The 19,060-nt window shown below is 43.5% G+C and overlaps 1 protein-coding gene across 2 annotated transcripts in view; it reads left to right on the top strand.

Annotated features, from left to right (window-relative positions):
* The window catches only part of LOC140117334 (retinal guanylyl cyclase 2-like), a 71,849-nt gene extending 66,604 nt beyond the window's left edge, over positions 1–5,245 (top strand). The window contains exons 19-20 of one of the 2 annotated variants that reach the window (XM_072133932.1): positions 820–920; positions 4,066–5,245. In XM_072133932.1, the coding sequence (XP_071990033.1) occupies positions 820–913 (94 nt within the window). In that variant the 3' untranslated portion in view covers positions 914–920; positions 4,066–5,245. The remainder of the gene's footprint in view (positions 1–819; positions 921–4,065) is intronic. The other variant, XM_072133931.1, reaches the window with a different exon arrangement.
* The last annotated feature ends 13,815 nt before the right edge of the window (positions 5,246–19,060 follow it).

The following is a 19,060-nucleotide window of genomic DNA, read 5'->3' as shown; positions in this document are numbered from 1 at the left end:
CTCACCTTATGATGAACATAGCTGTTGGCGGGGGGGGTCCTACGCAGATCAAGGAGCCAAATTTCTTCCAAGCCCCCATAGTTGCTGATATATCAGTCCCAATATCTGACCGTTGGAAGCGCTGGAGCAGAGTAGGGTGTATGGGTCATGCCAAGCTTCTCTGACAGTTGGGACAGTGTCAGAGAAGTTGCTATGTATGTGTACAGTGTGATCTCCCTATGCTAATCTTAGAATCTTAGAATAACACATGCCTCCTCCTCCTCTTCTGCTCCAGCTCCTCCTCTCTGACACTAGAGAGGATTATAATGGTCAGATACCGGGACTGATATCTCAGCAACCGTAAGTGCTAGGAAGGAAATTCAAAGTGTCCCATGATTTGTAAAAGAAGTCCAATGCTCTATCGCTTGGCGGTTCCTAGTGGTTGAGGACAGTGGATGACGATAGTGTTATTAATATTATTATAAAGAACCGGGATTATTGGACCTATAAAGTTGTCCTCTAAGGACCTTTACACTAGGACTAGTTACATGGAGAGTCTCACACTCTGGTAGGACCAGTCCCGTCCTGGGTTATTCATAAAGCTCATTCATGTGCATGGACGTTGTGTAATACCTCATTTCCCCTGTGAGGGCGCTTAGGGAAGTTGAGCGCTTCCAAATAGAACTCTATGGTAACTCTATGATTCCACCACACATATAGCAACTATTGATATGTCACATGATAATAAAGTTTCAAATTTAACCCTTTAAAGTTTAACCCTTTAGTGACACTTGTTGCACGGCGATAACTAATCCATATATATATATATATCTACTGCAGGTGTATTGCCCACGGGTTAACAGCAGAAGAAATTGCAGAGTTCAAAAGGAAAAAAGCGGAAAAGTTGCTCGCTAAGCGGGATAAACAGGAATAGAGATGAGGTAGAGGCGAAATTCTCGTGTTCTCTTGTGTACATAACATATATCATTCCTATGTATCCCAGACAGGAACCAGCGAGGAAGAAACATTGTCAACATTTGTAACATCTACTGGGGGGGGGGGGGGAGGGGCCTTGATCCACAAGAAAACGGCAGCTAGAAACTTTTTAGTTTTTTGTAGGACAACTTGTACTTTTTAATGGCACCAATTTTGAACTGAGTTTTACATTTAGGTAAAATAACTTGATGCAATTTTTAGGGTACATTTAGAAACACTTGCAACACCAATCAAGTGTGCGATTTATTTTTTAGCCGTTTTCATGGAGAAAACTTTGTTTTTTCATTTTCTTTTTGTTTTTTAGCATATTTTATAACTGTTTTGTCATTTTGTCATCATAAACTCCAAATCTAGGGTGTACTATGACAACCCCCAGTAATATTCTATACTACACCATACAAAACTATTTTAAACCGTATTATATAATTTTGTATTGCATTGTACTTTACTGTTTTATATTACACTTGCTGTAGCTCCCGGAGTTGCCTGGGATAGTAAATACCTGCTCTTAGCTATAACAAAATAAAATGGGTTGACAAAAAATATTTTATATGTATCTATCTCTCTCTGACTGCGTTTATGTCTCTCGGTCTCTGACTGATTGTCTCTGTCTGTTTCTCTCTTTGTTGCTGTCTGTCTCTGTGACCATCTCGGTCTCTGACCTTCTCTGTCTCTCTGTCTCTGACTGTGTCTGTCTCTGACTGTGTCTGTCTCTGACTGTGTCCGTCTCTGACTGTGTCCGTCTCTGACTGTCTGTTTTTGCCTCTGACTGTCTATGTCTGTCTCTAACTATCTCTTTCTTTCTCTAACTGCCTCTGAGCGTCTCTGTCTGTCTGTCTTTTACTATCTCTGTCTGTCACTGACTGACTCTTACTATCTCTGTCTTTCTCTGACTGTCTCTGTCTGTCTCTGACTATTTCTGTCAGTCTCTGAATGTCTCTGTCTCTGACTGTTTCTGTCTCTGACTGTGATTCTTTACTTGTCTTTCTCTGACTATCTTTGTCTCTGACTGTCCCTTGTCTATGGGGAGACTTATCAGAAGTGTCTGAGAGCAGGACTGTTCAAGTTGCCCATTGCAACCAATCAGAGCTCAAGTTTCATATTCCCACAGCTGTTTATAAAATTACAGCTGATCTCTGATTGGTTTCCATGGGATTCTGATAAATCTCCCAATATCTCTGTCTCTCTCTGCATAAGCTTCTTATACTCATTGCCTGTAGTAACCAATCAAAGCTCAGAGCTCATATTATTGACCTTTGGCAGAACAGCAACCAATCACAGCTCAGCTTCCAACTGTCACAGCAGCAGCAGCAGAGAATGGCTCCTGTATATGGTGGTCAATAAGTGGATTTTGGGAAATGCGGGGTGAAAATTTTTACTCAAAAGCTAGTCTATGATGTGCACTGAGTCACAGAGAGTGGCTGTGCAAAATTTGGTGACTGTAAACCCGCGAGTGCAGATTCTTTTAGCTGACATACATACATGCAAACACACATACACATACATACATACATACACACAAACATACATACATACACACACAAACATACATAATAATAATAATTCTTTATTTATATAGCGCACACAGATTACGCAGCGCTGCACAAGCATATCAAATTAGTCCCTGTCCCCATGGGGCTCACAATCTAAACAACCTAACAGTATGTTTTGAAGTGTGGGAGGAAACCGGAGTACCCGGAGGAAACCCACGCAAACATACAAGAGAACATACAAACTCTTTGCAGATGTTGACCTGGGTGGGATTTGAACCCAGGACCCCAGTGCTGCAAGGCAGAAGTGCTACTCACTCAGCCGCCGTGCCGCCCTAACATACACACATACAAACAAACATACATACACACATATACATACACACATACACACATACATACATACACACAAACATACATACACACACACACATACATACATACACACACACATACATACATACATACACACATACATACACATCATATACACACATAAATACATACATATACACACATACATACACATACACACACATACATACACACATACATACACACATACACACATACACACACATACATACATACACACACATACACATATATATATATATATATATATATATATATATATATATATATACACACACACACATACACTCAGCTTTATATATTAGATTGTACATTGTAGAAAATAGCGTGGCCTGGCCGTACATACGGAGAAGGATAGAGCACGCCATGTCGCCATTCTGTCTATGGGGATGTATATAAAACCTCTTTTATACTGTACTATATTATTTTATTCTAGATCATATTATACTATTTTATACTACATCATACAATACTGTCTTATACAGTTCTGTACAATACTATTTTATTATACCTTATGCTATACTGTTTCATACTATAGTGTTTACTACATCATACACTGTTTTATACTATACTAGTGTATACTACATCATACTGTACTGTTTTATACTGTACTGGACTATTCTATTTTATACTATCTCATACTGTACTGTTTTATACTATACTTTGTTATACTACTTCATACTGTACTGTTTTATACTGTATTGTACTACATTATTTTATACTACATCATAATATACTGTTTTATACTACACTACACAATAATATTTTATACCTTACTATTCTATGCTATTTTATGTAACCCCCATATCATAATATTTTATACTATAGATTACTATACTACTTTTTGTACAATTTTATTCTACATCACACTATATCATACTATACTATTTTACTCGTTTTACTGTACTATATTGTATATTTTACGCTCCACCACACTATACTTTCTTATACTGTATTATAGCATTCTATTTTATACTGCCCTATAACATAGTGTTTTAAACGGTACAATACCATTTTATACTGTGTTATGCTATTTTAATCTAAAAACCTTACTTTAATTTTTTATACTTTTTTGCACCTTACTATACTATACTTTTCTATATAACACACAACTATAGTGTTTTATACCTTACTATACTTTTCTATATCATCCTATGCTATACTATTTTATACTGTAATATTCCATGATGTGCAATTTTACTTGTTACTCTTCTGTTTTTGGCAGGGAGGACTGGCAGGAAGTCATCGACAAGGAAATTAAAGAAATATTTTGGAAAAAAAGGAGGAGCGTGGCGAAAACGGGCGGAATTATGGAACTCGGCAACTTTTTTGCTCCAACTTGAATTTTGTGGATGGTCCTACCATTGACTGGAGGGCGCCATTACCTGATGTCTATTGTGATTGGACGCTCGGCTCACAAGAGCAAGACTGGAAGATTGGGATCGAGGAGGCGAACGGGATCAATGATGGTCAATGGAAACCACCGAGTGTTTTTGGCTCTAAGACTTTATTAGCGCGGCAGAGGATGTAGCTGTAGATTGGACTCTTAAAGGGTCTTGTTAAAAAATGTAAAGTTTCAGGGAGTAGAATTTTTTATTTTTTTTTTGCTTCCACACATTAAGATTATTTAATTAAGTTAACTAATAAACTTGATTAAGTATCACACGATGACTCAAAAAAATCTTATTTTAAAAAACACACAAAAAAAAACTAGGATTTTTTTTTTTTTTTAATGAAAAAAAAATTTACATAATGTTTTTGAAATTTTTGGGATAGTGGACTCCTTCCACTATCACAAAAACTTCAAAAACATTATGTAAAAAAAATTTTTTTGGGTAACTTTACCTTGAACTAAATGTAAATTGCATAATTATTGGTTGTTAAAATGTATCCCGCCACCAAGGACGTTAGTATTTTACCTTGAATTACTTAAACCACTTGAATTACCATATACACTCGAGTATAAGCCTAGTTTTTCAGCACAAAAAAATGTGCTGAAAACCCAAACCCGGCTTATACTCAAGTAAAAAAAATATAGGTTTTACCAGGTTTTTGTGGTAAAATTAGGGGCCTCGGCTTATACTTGGGTCGGCTTATACTCGAGTATATACGGTACATAACTCCTTCCACTATCACAAAAACTTCAAAAACATTATGTAAATTTTTTTTTTTTGGGGGGGGGGTAACTTAACCTTGAACTAAATGTAAATTGCATAATTATTGGTTGTTAAAATGTATCCTGTTACCATGGGTGTTAGAATTTTACCTTGAACCTTTACTTAAACCACTTGAATTAATAATACAATTACTTGAACCACTTAAATTAACAAAAATGAAAAAAAAAAAAAAATAGAGAAAAAGAAGAATTTCAGGAGCCAGTGGAGAATGTTATATTTATTGCTGAGAGCCGGAAGACCGGAGAATAATGTAGAAATATTTTTTAAAAATACAAAACATTTACTCTTAAACATAAAATAGGAACTTAGTTTTGGGCATTTAAAAAAAAAAAAAAAACATTTATTTTTTTAGCTAAAACATTGAATTGTATTATTAAAATTTTTTCTAATTGAAACATATATTTCCAGTCTGCAATTGTCTATGAAGGATGTAGAGTCTATTTTAGAATATTTCTTACTACTAGAATAATAAATTGTGAAATGAAAACGTATTTTTTTAACGAGAGTTATTAAAATCTGAAATTTTTTTTTGGGGGGGGTAAATCGCTTAAAAATGATGTCGTTAATTAGTTAAAGTTATATTTATGTTCTGTTGTTCATTGGACTTCATTAAAAAAAATCATGAAAAATCATAAAAGGAAACATATGTTATCAGCAGGGTAACATTTGGCTCCATTTACTGCTCAACTCTCTACGATTCTATCACGTGTTACCGAGACTTATGTAGAATCATTCAATGTAAATTCTGTTGTTATGTAGATTGTAGATAGTAATGTACAATTATTTTTTTTTTTTAAGTGTGAAATTTTTAGATTTGTAAAAAATATGTTTCTGTAAATAAATATTCTTTGGTAAAATGTTCTGCGTCATGAAAATGGAGGTCAAGATGTATTGTACCAAAGACAATGGGGAACACAGCGGGAAGTTCTAACTGTTAACTTTAGATTTATAAAGATTTTTTACACTTGCTTTGAGCCTTTCAGTGGTCTAATAATTCCTTTAATATATCATTCCAATATCCTATATATATATATATATAGCGCCAACAGATCCTGCAGCGCTGCACAGAGTTTGCCAAATCAGTACCTGTCCCCAATGTGGCTCACAATCCAATCAACTAGTTTGTTTTTGGAGTGTGGGAGGAAACCAGAGGACCTGGAGGAAACCCACGCAAACACAGAGAGAACATACAAACTGTTTGCAGATGTTGCCCTGGATGGGACTTGAACCCAGGACTACAGCGCTGCAAGGCCGACACCTCTGGGTCTGAAAAGATCACTTTTCAGCAGTCATCATCACAATGAGGTGACATCTCTACTAAGAAGTTGATGACAGATAACACAGGATCACATCTCTAACAATAGGTTAAGCTTCTCTTCCTCATGCTCTATACCAGTGATGGCGAAGCCTATGGCATGGGTGCCAGAGGTGGCACTCAGAGCCCTTTCTGTGGGCACTCAGGCCATCACTGCAGGACAGAGTTCACCAAACAGGACCAAATCCACCAAATCTTCCTGCAGTCCCAGGCAACTTAAGAGATGCTGCTCTCAGTGCGATTTTAAAGTGACACGTCATTGGCTGTTTGGAACTGCAGGAAAAATTGGAAGGTGTGGACCCACCATTCTTCCTGTACTAAGAGACCCTGGAGAGAAGCTATTTGCCCTCTTTCTTTCAACTGTATTGGTAGCCTTAGGCTGCGGATACAATTGAAAGATTTGGAAGAACAGGTAGCAATAAGTTACTGCTTAAAATGCCACGTTGGCACTTCACGGTAAATAAGTGGATTTTGGTTGTAGTTTGGGCACTCGGTCTACAAAAGGTTCGCCATCACTGCCCTATACTGTACTGCTGCCCCTCATGCTCTATATTGCACTGCTGCCCCTCATACTCTATACCGCACGGCAGCCCTTCATGCTCTATACTGTGCTGCTGCTCCTCATGCTCTATACTGCACTGCACGGCCATCTGACCCTAATTCTGGACTCAGGTGGGACATGGTGGTGCCCGGTGCCACTTTCCTCCTGCTCTTGGTCTAGTTTCTGCCCCCTAGAGCAGGAGAAGAGCATTGCTAGGCAGCTCCATGTTACACCACTGGAGGATGTGGTGGTCTTCATCCCTCTCCCCCAGGTCTCCCTCTCTGGCTTGTACTTTGACAATTGATCTGGTTAAGTAGCCTCAACCACTGTGTGGGACCCTCCATGTTTCCGGGGCCAGGGCTTTATGGAGAAATCTGCCCGTGTTCAGATGAAAGTAGAGAAAGTGGATATACAGGCGGTCCCCTACTTAAGGACACCCGACTTACAGACAACCCATAGTTACAGACGGACCCCTCTGCCCCCTCTGACCTCTGGTGAAGCTCTCTGGATGTTACCATAGTCCCAGACTACAATGATCAGCTGTAAGGTGTCTGTAATGAAGCTTTATTGATAATCCTCGGTCCCATTACAGCAAAAAATGTTTAAACTCCAATTGTCACTGGGGCAAAAAATGTTTTTGTCTGGATCTACAATTATAAAATATACAGTTTCTACTTACATACAAATTCAACTTAAGAACAAACCTCCGGACCCTATCTTGTATGTAACCCGGGAACTGCCTGTACATGAAAACAACAACAAGCAGATATCGATGAGTAAAAATGGTTTGGCACAGACTCAAAAAGTTTTGGCTCAAAAAGTTTTGGATTCCAGCAAATTCAATCTATTGGGATCTGTTTTGGGGGAATTGATAAAAATAGTTTGCCTCATGGGGTTTGGTATATTGTTTATGGCAAAGCAGTAGACTCTCACTGCTATATATAAATTTACAGAAACATCGCCAGACTTTCTTTTCTCTGTGACAATGGGGCACATTTACTTACCCGGTCCAGACGCGATCCCGTGGCGCGTTGTCCGACGCTGATTCAGGTCTGCCGGGATTCACTAAGGTCCGTGCGCCCAATATCCAGCAGGTGTCGCTGCTGCGCTGAGATCCGCCGGAGTTCACCTGCTTCTTCCTGGTGCATGTAAGTGCTGATCTTGATCTTTTATAAATTCTGCGTTTTTTCCGAATTCGTCGGGTTATTCCGAAGGCCACGCCCCCGATTTCTGTCACGTGAAAGCCGGCGCCTATGTGACACAATCGGATCACGTGCGCCAAAATCCCGGGGCAATTCGGCGCAAATTGGAAATATTCGGGAAACCCAACGAAAGCACGGCGTTCGGACCCTTAGTAAATGAGCCCCAATGTATCAGCTGTCAGACAGGTAGTCACTGCCGTTATATACATGTGCACGACACATTGCATATACTTCTATGGCAAGGCAGTAGAAGTTTATAGCTATTACATACTGTGATGCTGACGGATGGTGAGCCCTAAATCTCTACTTATTTGCCTTTCCAAACCTAGACAGTAGGTGACCACTGGTTGACTGCACCAAAGTGGGGTCAGGAAGTAAGAATTCTCCTTACAGAGACTTGGCCTTGTAGTGTGTGGAGAATTAAAGCCATTGATGCTCCACTAGGGGATTCTGGGAAATATGCAAAGATGTTTTCCAAGGGGGGAAATGGGAAACAATGCCTTCTTTTGCTACCTTGAAAGGCAGTCCCCTTAACACCAAGTATGACCTACAAGAAGTCTAATAACATGATGTGGGATTAAGGCAAACCAGTCTATCTATTCCAGGAGGAACAGATTCCCAACTGTAGACAGCTCTGTTTCCACCTGGTTGGGTCTTTTCAGTGCAGTGTAGGGAACTGGTTTGGCTAAATGAGAGTCTATTGACTAGGGTCAGGAAGTAAGAGTTCTGCTTATGGAGAGTTTCCTAATTACGACTACCTTATAGAATCCCCTAGTGGAGCTTCTATGGCTCTAAGTCTCAACACGACTATAAGGCAGCCTTAATTGGCAAAATCTCCATAAGGAAAACTCTTACATCCTGACTCTAGTCTGTCATTGGCAGCTAGCTTAACAGTCTGCAACCCAGAATAAAGTCAACAGGAGACAGACAGGTGTGGTGGAACCTTGCCACAGAAATCTGCAAAAATGATATACATTTATAAGAATGAGGAGGCATCTGTCCATCTCAGCTAGCTTAACCATCTGAAGCCCAGAACAGAAGTCAACTATGCCAAGGTTTACAGTATTTTCTGTGACAATGTAGCAGATGCCAAACAGTTCTAAGCTGTCATTATATACATTTGCAGGAAACATTGCCAGAGTTTAGAATGTGAGATGTGAGTTTATGAGATATCTGTCAGTGACAGCTAGCTTAACCGTCTGCAATCCAGAATATAGTCAACAGGAGACAGGTGTGGTGGAAATCCGCAAATATTATATACATTTATAGGAATGAGGAGGCATCTGTCCATCTCAGCTAGCTTAACCATCTGAAGCCCAGAACAGAAGTCAACCATGCCAAGGTTTACAGTATTTTCTGTGACAATGTAGCAGATGCCAAACAGTTCTAAGCTGTCATTATATACATTTGCAGGAAACATTGCCAGAGTTTAGAATGTGAGATGTGAGTTTATGAGATATCTGTCAGTGACAGCTAGCTTAACCGTCTGCAATCCAGAATATAGTCAACAGGAGACAGGTGTGGTGGAAATCTGCAAATATTATATACATTTATAGGAATGAGGAGGCATCTGTCCATCTCAGCTAGCTGAACCGTCTGCAGCCCAGAACAGAAGTCAACGGAGACACAGGGGTGCGGAGGACCCTTGCCAAGGTTTACAGTATTTCCTGTGACAATGTAGCAGATGCCAAACAGTTCTAAGCTGTCATTATATACATTTGCAGGAAACATTGCCAGCGTTTAGAATGTGAGACGTGAGTTTATGAGATATCTGTCAATGGCAGCTAGCCTAACCGTCTGCAACCCAGAATAAAGTCAACAGGAGACAGACAGGTGTGGTGGAACCTTGCCACAGAAGTCTGCAAAAATTATATACATTTAGAAGAATAAGGAGGCATCTGTCCATCTCAGCTAGCTTAACCGTCTGCAGCCCAGAACAAAGCCAACTGAGACAGAGGGGTGCGGAGGAAACTTGCCAAAGTTTACAGTATTTTCTGTGACAATGTAGCAGATGCCAAACAGTTTTAAGCTGCCATTATATACATTTGCAGGAAACATTGCCAGAGTTTAGAATATTTTCTATGAGAATCATCATCTCCATTTCATACAGCCATGATATGTCTTACCTGGTGACTGGAATGGTATGGGCCATCATGAGACTTCTATAATGGCAGCTTAGATACAGCAGCTCTTCTCTATGTAGAGTAGTTACCTCTATAACGGCAGCTTAGATACAGCAGCTCTGCTCTATGTAGAGTAGTTACCTCTATAACGGCAGCTTAGATACAGATGCTGGGCTCTATGTAGGGTGGATACTTCTATAATGGCAGCTTAGATACAGACGCTGGGCTCTGTGTAGGGTGGATACTTCTATAATGGCAGCTTAGATGCAGCAGCTCAGCTCTATGTAGAGTAGTTACCTTTATAAGGGTAGATTAGATACAGCAGCTCTTCTCTATGCAGGGTGGATACTTCTATAATGACAGCTTAGATACAGCAGCTCAGCCCTACTTCTATAATGGCAGCTTAGATACAGAAGCTCTGCTATATGCAGGGTGGATACTTCTATAATGGCAGCTTAGATACAGCAGCTATGTAGAGTAGTTACCTTTATAAGGGTAGATTAGATACAGCAGCTCAGCCCTATGCAGGGTGGGTACTTCTATAATGGCAGCTGAGATACAGTATTTCTGCTCTATGTAGAGTAGTTACCTCTAAAATAGTAGCTTGGATACAGCAGCGCTACTCTAAGTAAAAAGTAAGTAATTTACTCCTCCCTCACAACTTTTTAGTACAGAAATGTTATTCCACTTGTTCACCAGCAGAGGGCAGCAGAGACATAACCTAATACATAAAGATAATCTAAAGAAATGTATCTAATATTATTTATAAAGGAATTCTGGAGACAAGAAAATAAAGCTTATAGTCTATGAGGATGAGGGGGTGACACAAGAGCTTACAGTCTATGAGGATGAGGGGGTGACACAAGAGCTTACAGTCTATGAGGATGAGGGGGTGACACAAGAGCTTACAGTCTATGAGGATGAGGGGGTGACACAAGAGCTTACAGTCTATGAGGAGGAGGGGGTGACACAACAGCTTACAGTCTATGAGGATGAGGAGGTGACACAAGAGCTTACAGTCTATGAGGATGAGGGGGTGACACAAGAGCTTACAGTCTATGAGGATGAGGGGGTGACACAAGAGATTACAGTCTATGAGGATGAGGGGGTGACACAAGAGCTTACAGTCTATGAGGATGAGGGGTGACACAAGAGCTTACAGTCTATGAGGATGAGGGGGTGACACAAGAGCTTACAGTCTATGAGGATGAGGGGGTGACACAAGAGCTTACAGTCTATGAGGATGAGGGGGTGATACAAGAGCTTACAGTCTATGAGGATGAGGGGTGACACAAGAGCTTACAGTCTATGAGGATGAGGGGGTGACACAAGAGCTTACAGTCTATGAGGATGAGAGGGTGACACAAGAGCTTACAGTCTATGAGGATGAGGGGGTGACACAAGAGCTTACAGTCTATGAGGATGAGGGGGTGACACAAGAGCTTACAGTCTATGAGGATGAGGGGGTGATACAAGAGCTTACAGTCTATGAGGATGAGGAGGTGACACAAGAGCTTACAGTCTATGAGGATGAGGGGGTGACACAAGAGCTTACAGTCTATGAGGATGAGGGGGTGACACAAGAGCTTACAGTCTATGAGGATGAGGGGATAACACAAGAGCTTACAGTCTATGAGGATGAGGGGGTGACACAAGAGCTTACAGCCTATGAGGATGAAGGGGGTGACACAAGAGCTTACAGTCTATGAGGATGAGGGGATAACACAAGAGCTTACAGTCTATGAGGATGAGGGGGTGACACAAGAGCTTACAGTCTATGAGGATGAGGGGATAACACAAGAGCTTATAGTCTATGAGGATGAGGGGGTGACACAAGAGCTTACAGCCTATGAGGATGAAGGGGGTGACACAAGAGCTTACAGTCTATGAGGATGAGGGGGTGACACAAGAGCTTACGGTCTATGAGGATGAGGGGATAACACAAGAGCTTACAGTGTATGAGGATGAGGGGGTGACACAAGAGCTTACTGCCTATGAGGATGAAGGGGGTGACACAAGAGCTTACAGTCTATGAGGATGAGGGGGTGACACAAGAGCTTACGGTCTATGAGGATGAGGGGGTGACACAAGAGCTTACGGTCTATGAGGATGAGGGGGTGACACAAGAGCTTACAGCCTATGAGGATGAAGGGGGTGACACAAGAGCTTACAGTCTATGAGGATGAGGGGGTGATACAAGAGCTTACAGTCTATGAGGATGAGGGGGTGACACAAGAGCTTACAGTCTATGAGGATGAGGGGGTGACACAAGAGCTTACAGTCTATGAGGATGAGGGGGTGACACAAGAGCTTACAGTCTATGAGGATGAGGGGGTGACACAAGAGCTTACAGTCTATGAGGATGAGGGGGTGACACAAGAGCTTACAGTCTATGAGGATGAGGGGGTGACACAAAAGCTTACAGTCTATGAGGATGAGGGGATAACACAAGAGCTTACAGTCTATGAGGATGAGGGGGTAACACAAGAGCTTACAGTCTATGAGGATGAGGGGATAACACAAGAGCTTACAGTCTATGAGGATGAGGGGGTGACACAAGAGCTTACAGCCTATGAGGATGAACGGGGTGACACAAGACCTTACAGTCTATGAGGATGAGGGGGTGACACAAGAGCTTACGGTCTATGAGGTTGAGGGGATAACACAAGAGCTTACAGTCTATGAGGATGAGGGGGTGACACAAGAGCTTACAGTCTATGAGGATGAGGGGGTGACACAAGAGCTTACAGTCTATGAGGATGAGGAGGTGACACAAGAGCTTACAGTCTATGAGGATGAGGGGGTGACACAAGAGCTTACAGTCTATGAGGATGAGGGGGTGACACAAGAGCTTACAGTCTATGAGGATGAGGGGGTGACACAAGAGCTTACAGTCTATTAGGATGAGGGGGTGACACAAGAGCTTACAGTCTATGAGGATGAGGGGGTGACACAAGAGCTTACAGTCTATGAGGATGAGGGGGTGACACAAGAGCTTACAGTCTATGAGGATGAGGGGATGACACAAGAGCTTACAGTCTATGAGGATGAGGGGATAACACAAGAGCTTACAGTCTATGAGGATGAGGGGGTGACACAAGAGCTTATAGTCTATGAGGATGAGGAGGTGACACAAGAGCTTACAGTCTATGAAGATGAGGGGGTGACACAAGAGCTTACAGTCTATGAGGATGAAGGGGTGACACAAGAGCTTACAGTCTATGAAGATGAGGGGTGACACAAGAGCTTACAGTCTATGAGGATGAGGGGGTGACACAAGAGCTTACAGTCTATGAGGATGAGGGGGTGACACAAGAGCTTACAGCCTATGAGGATGAGGGGGGTGACACAAGAGCTTACAGTCTATGAGGATGAGGGGATGACACGAGCTTACAGTCTATGAGGATGAGGGGAGACACAAGAGCTTACAGTCTATGAGGATGAGGGGATGACACGAGCTTACAGTCTATGAGGATGAGGGGGTGACACAAGAGCTTACAGTCTATGAGGATGAGGGGGTGACACGAGAGCTTACAGTCAATGAGGATGAGAGGGTGACACAAGAGCTTACAGTCTATGAGGATGAGGGGTGGCACAAGAGCTTACAGTCTATGAGGATGAGGGGGTGATACAAGAGCTTACAGTCTATGGGGATGAGGGGTGACACAAGAGCTTACAGTCTATGAGGATGAGGAGGTGACACAAGAGCTTACAGTCTATGAGGATGAGGGGTGACACAAGAGCTTACAGTCTATGAGGATGAGGTGGTGACTCAAGAGCTTACAGTCTATGAGGATGAGGGGCTGACACAAGAGCTTACAGTCTATGAGGATGAGGGGGGTGACACAAGAGCTTACAGTCTATGAGGATGAGGGGGGTGACACAAGAGCTTACAGTCTATGAGGATGAGGGGGTGACACAAGAGCTTACAGTCTATGAGGATGAGGGGATGACACAAGAGCTTACAGTCTATGAGGATGAGGGGATAACACAAGAGCTTACAGTCTATGAGGATGAGGGGGTGACACAAGAGCTTATAGTCTATGAGGATGAGGAGGTGACACAAGAGCTTACAGTCTATGAAGATGAGGGGGTGACACAAGAGCTTACAGTCTATGAGGATGAAGGGGTGACACAAGAGCTTACAGTCTATGAAGATGAGGGGTGACACAAGAGCTTACAGTCTATGAGGATGAGGGGGTGACACAAGAGCTTACAGTCTATGAGGATGAGGGGGTGACACAAGAGCTTACAGCCTATGAGGATGAGGGGGGTGACACAAGAGCTTACAGTCTATGAGGATGAGGGGATGACACGAGCTTACAGTCTATGAGGATGAGGGGAGACACAAGAGCTTACAGTCTATGAGGATGAGGGGATGACACGAGCTTACAGTCTATGAGGATGAGGGGGTGACACAAGAGCTTACAGTCTATGAGGATGAGGGGTGACACAAGAGCTTACAGTCTATGAGGATGAGGGGGTGACACAAGAGCTTACAGTCTATGAGGATGAGGGGGTGACACAAGAGCTTACAGTCTATGAGGATGAGGGGGTGATACAAGAGCTTACAGTCTATGAGGATGAGGGGTGACACAAGAGCTTACAGTCTATGAGGATGAGGGGGTGACACAAGAGCTTACAGTCTATGAGGATGAGAGGGTGACACAAGAGCTTACAGTCTATGAGGATGAGGGGGTGACACAAGAGCTTACAGTCTATGAGGATGAGGGGGTGACACAAGAGCTTACAGTCTATGAGGATGAGGGGGTGATACAAGAGCTTACAGTCTATGAGGATGAGGAGGTGACACAAGAGCTTACAGTCTATGAGGATGAGGGGGTGACACAAGAGCTTACAGTCTATGAGGATGAGGGGGTGACACAAGAGCTTACAGTCTATGAGGATGAGGGGATAACACAAGAGCTTACAGTCTATGAGGATGAGGGGGTGACACAAGAGCTTACAGCCTATGAGGATGAAGGGGGTGACACAAGAGCTTACAGTCTATGAGGATGAGGGGATAACACAAGAGCTTACAGTCTATGAGGATGAGGGGGTGACACAAGAGCTTACAGTCTATGAGGATGAGGGGATAACACAAGAGCTTATAGTCTATGAGGATGAGGGGGTGACACAAGAGCTTACAGCCTATGAGGATGAAGGGGGTGACACAAGAGCTTACAGTCTATGAGGATGAGGGGGTGACACAAGAGCTTACGGTCTATGAGGATGAGGGGATAACACAAGAGCTTACAGTGTATGAGGATGAGGGGGTGACACAAGAGCTTACTGCCTATGAGGATGAAGGGGGTGACACAAGAGCTTACAGTCTATGAGGATGAGGGGGTGACACAAGAGCTTACGGTCTATGAGGATGAGGGGGTGACACAAGAGCTTACGGTCTATGAGGATGAGGGGGTGACACAAGAGCTTACAGCCTATGAGGATGAAGGGGGTGACACAAGAGCTTACAGTCTATGAGGATGAGGGGGTGATACAAGAGCTTACAGTCTATGAGGATGAGGGGGTGACACAAGAGCTTACAGTCTATGAGGATGAGGGGGTGACACAAGAGCTTACAGTCTATGAGGATGAGGGGGTGACACAAGAGCTTACAGTCTATGAGGATGAGGGGGTGACACAAGAGCTTACAGTCTATGAGGATGAGGGGGTGACACAAGAGCTTACAGTCTATGAGGATGAGGGGGTGACACAAAAGCTTACAGTCTATGAGGATGAGGGGATAACACAAGAGCTTACAGTCTATGAGGATGAGGGGGTAACACAAGAGCTTACAGTCTATGAGGATGAGGGGATAACACAAGAGCTTACAGTCTATGAGGATGAGGGGGTGACACAAGAGCTTACAGCCTATGAGGATGAACGGGGTGACACAAGACCTTACAGTCTATGAGGATGAGGGGGTGACACAAGAGCTTACGGTCTATGAGGTTGAGGGGATAACACAAGAGCTTACAGTCTATGAGGATGAGGGGGTGACACAAGAGCTTACAGTCTATGAGGATGAGGGGGTGACACAAGAGCTTACAGTCTATGAGGATGAGGAGGTGACACAAGAGCTTACAGTCTATGAGGATGAGGGGGTGACACAAGAGCTTACAGTCTATGAGGATGAGGGGGTGACACAAGAGCTTACAGTCTATGAGGATGAGGGGGTGACACAAGAGCTTACAGTCTATTAGGATGAGGGGGTGACACAAGAGCTTACAGTCTATGAGGATGAGGGGGTGACACAAGAGCTTACAGTCTATGAGGATGAGGGGGTGACACAAGAGCTTACAGTCTATGAGGATGAGGGGATGACACAAGAGCTTACAGTCTATGAGGATGAGGGGATAACACAAGAGCTTACAGTCTATGAGGATGAGGGGGTGACACAAGAGCTTATAGTCTATGAGGATGAGGAGGTGACACAAGAGCTTACAGTCTATGAAGATGAGGGGGTGACACAAGAGCTTACAGTCTATGAGGATGAAGGGGTGACACAAGAGCTTACAGTCTATGAAGATGAGGGGTGACACAAGAGCTTACAGTCTATGAGGATGAGGGGGTGACACAAGAGCTTACAGTCTATGAGGATGAGGGGGTGACACAAGAGCTTACAGCCTATGAGGATGAGGGGGGTGACACAAGAGCTTACAGTCTATGAGGATGAGGGGATGACACGAGCTTACAGTCTATGAGGATGAGGGGAGACACAAGAGCTTACAGTCTATGAGGATGAGGGGATGACACGAGCTTACAGTCTATGAGGATGAGGGGGTGACACAAGAGCTTACAGTCTATGAGGATGAGGGGGTGACACGAGAGCTTACAGTCAATGAGGATGAGAGGGTGACACAAGAGCTTACAGTCAATGAGGATGAGAGGGTGACACAAGAGCTTACAGTCTATGAGGATGAGGGGTGGCACAAGAGCTTACAGTCTATGAGGATGAGGGGGTGATACAAGAGCTTACAGTCTATGGGGATGAGGGGTGACACAAGAGCTTACAGTCTATGAGGATGAGGAGGTGACACAAGAGCTTACAGTCTATGAGGATGAGGGGTGACACAAGAGCTTACAGTCTATGAGGATGAGTGGGTGACACAAGAGCTTACAGTCTATGAGGATGAGGGGTGGCACAAGAGCTTACAGTCTATGAGGATGAGGGGCTGACACAAGAGCTTACAGTCTATGAGGATGAGGGGGTGACACAAGAGCTTACAGTCTATGAGAATGAGGGAGTGACACAGGAGCTTATAGTCTATGAGGATGAGGGGGTGACACAAGAGCTTACAGTCTATGAGAATGAGGGAGTGACACAGGAGCTTATAGTCTATGAGGATGAGGGGCTGACACAAGAGCTTACAGTCTATGAGGATGAGTGGGTGACACAAGAGCTTACAGTCTATGAGGGTGAGGGGGTGACACGAGAGCTTACAGTCTATGAGGATGAGGGGCTGACACAAGAGCTTACAGTCTATGAGGATGAGTGGGTGACACAAGAGCTTACAGTCTATGAGGGTGAGGGGGTGACACGAGAGCTTACAGTCTATGAGGATGAGGAGGTGACACAAGAGCTTACAGTCTATGAGGATGAGGGGGTGACACAAGAGCTTACAGTCTATGAGGATGAGGGGGTGACACAAGAGCTTACAGTCTATGAGGATGAGGGGGTGACACAAGAGCTTACAGTCTATGAAGATGAGGGGGTGACACAAGAGCTTACAGTCTATGAGGATGAGGGGGTGACACAAGAGCTTACAGTCTATGAAGATGAGGGGGTGACACAAGAGCTTACAGTCTATGAGGATGAGGGGCTGACACAAGAGCTTACAGTCTATGAGGATGAGTGGGTGACACGAGAGCTTACAGTCTATGAGGATGAGGGGCTGACACAAGAGCTTACAGTCTATGAGGATGAGTGGGTGACACAAGAGCTTACAGTCTATGAGGGTGAGGGGGTGACACGAGAGCTTACAGTCTATGAGGATGAGGAGGTGACACAAGAGCTTACAGTCTATGAGGATGAGGGGGTGACACAAGAGCTTACAGTCTATGAGGGTGAGGGGGTGACACGAGAGCTTACAGTCTATGAGGATGAGGAGGTGACACAAGAGCTTACAGTCTATGAGGGTGAGGGGGTGACACGAGAGCTTACAGTCTATGAGGATGAGGAGGTGACACAAGAGCTTACAGTCTATGAGGATGAGGGGGTGACACAAGAGCTTACAGTCTATGAGGATGAGGGGGTGACACAAGAGCTTACAGTCTATGAGGATGAGGGGGTGACACAAGAGCTTACAGTCTATGAAGATGAGGGGGTGACACAAGAGCTTACAGTCTATGAGGATGAGGGGGTGACACAAGAGGTTACACTCTATGAGGATGAAGGGGTGACACAAGAGCTAACTGTCTATGAGGATGAGGGGGGACACAAGAGCTTAATGTCTATAAGGATGAGGGGGGACACAAGAGCTTAATGTCTATGAGGATGAGTTGGTGACACAAGAGCTTACAGTCTATGAGGATGAGGGGGTGACACAAGAGCTTACAGTCTATGAGGAGGTGACACAAGAGCTTACAGTCTATGAGGATGAGAGGAGACACAAGAGCTTACAGTCTATGAGGATGAGGGGGTGACGCAAGAGCTTACAGTCTATGAGGATGAGGGGGGACACAAGAGCTTACAGTCTATGAGGATGAGGGGGGGCACAAGAGCTTACAGTCTATGAGGATGAGGTGGTGACACAAGAGCTTACAGTCTATGAGGATGAGGGGGTGACACAAGAGCTTACAGTCTATGAGGATGAGGGGCTGACACAAGAGCTTACAGTCTATGAGGATGAGTGGGTG

This window comes from Engystomops pustulosus, chromosome 2, assembly GCF_040894005.1.
Source record: "Engystomops pustulosus chromosome 2, aEngPut4.maternal, whole genome shotgun sequence".
In the NCBI taxonomy this organism is placed as follows: domain Eukaryota; kingdom Metazoa; phylum Chordata; class Amphibia; order Anura; family Leptodactylidae; genus Engystomops; species Engystomops pustulosus.
Note: the sequence above shows the minus strand (reverse complement) of the source record. Positions and strands in the feature narration are given on the sequence as shown.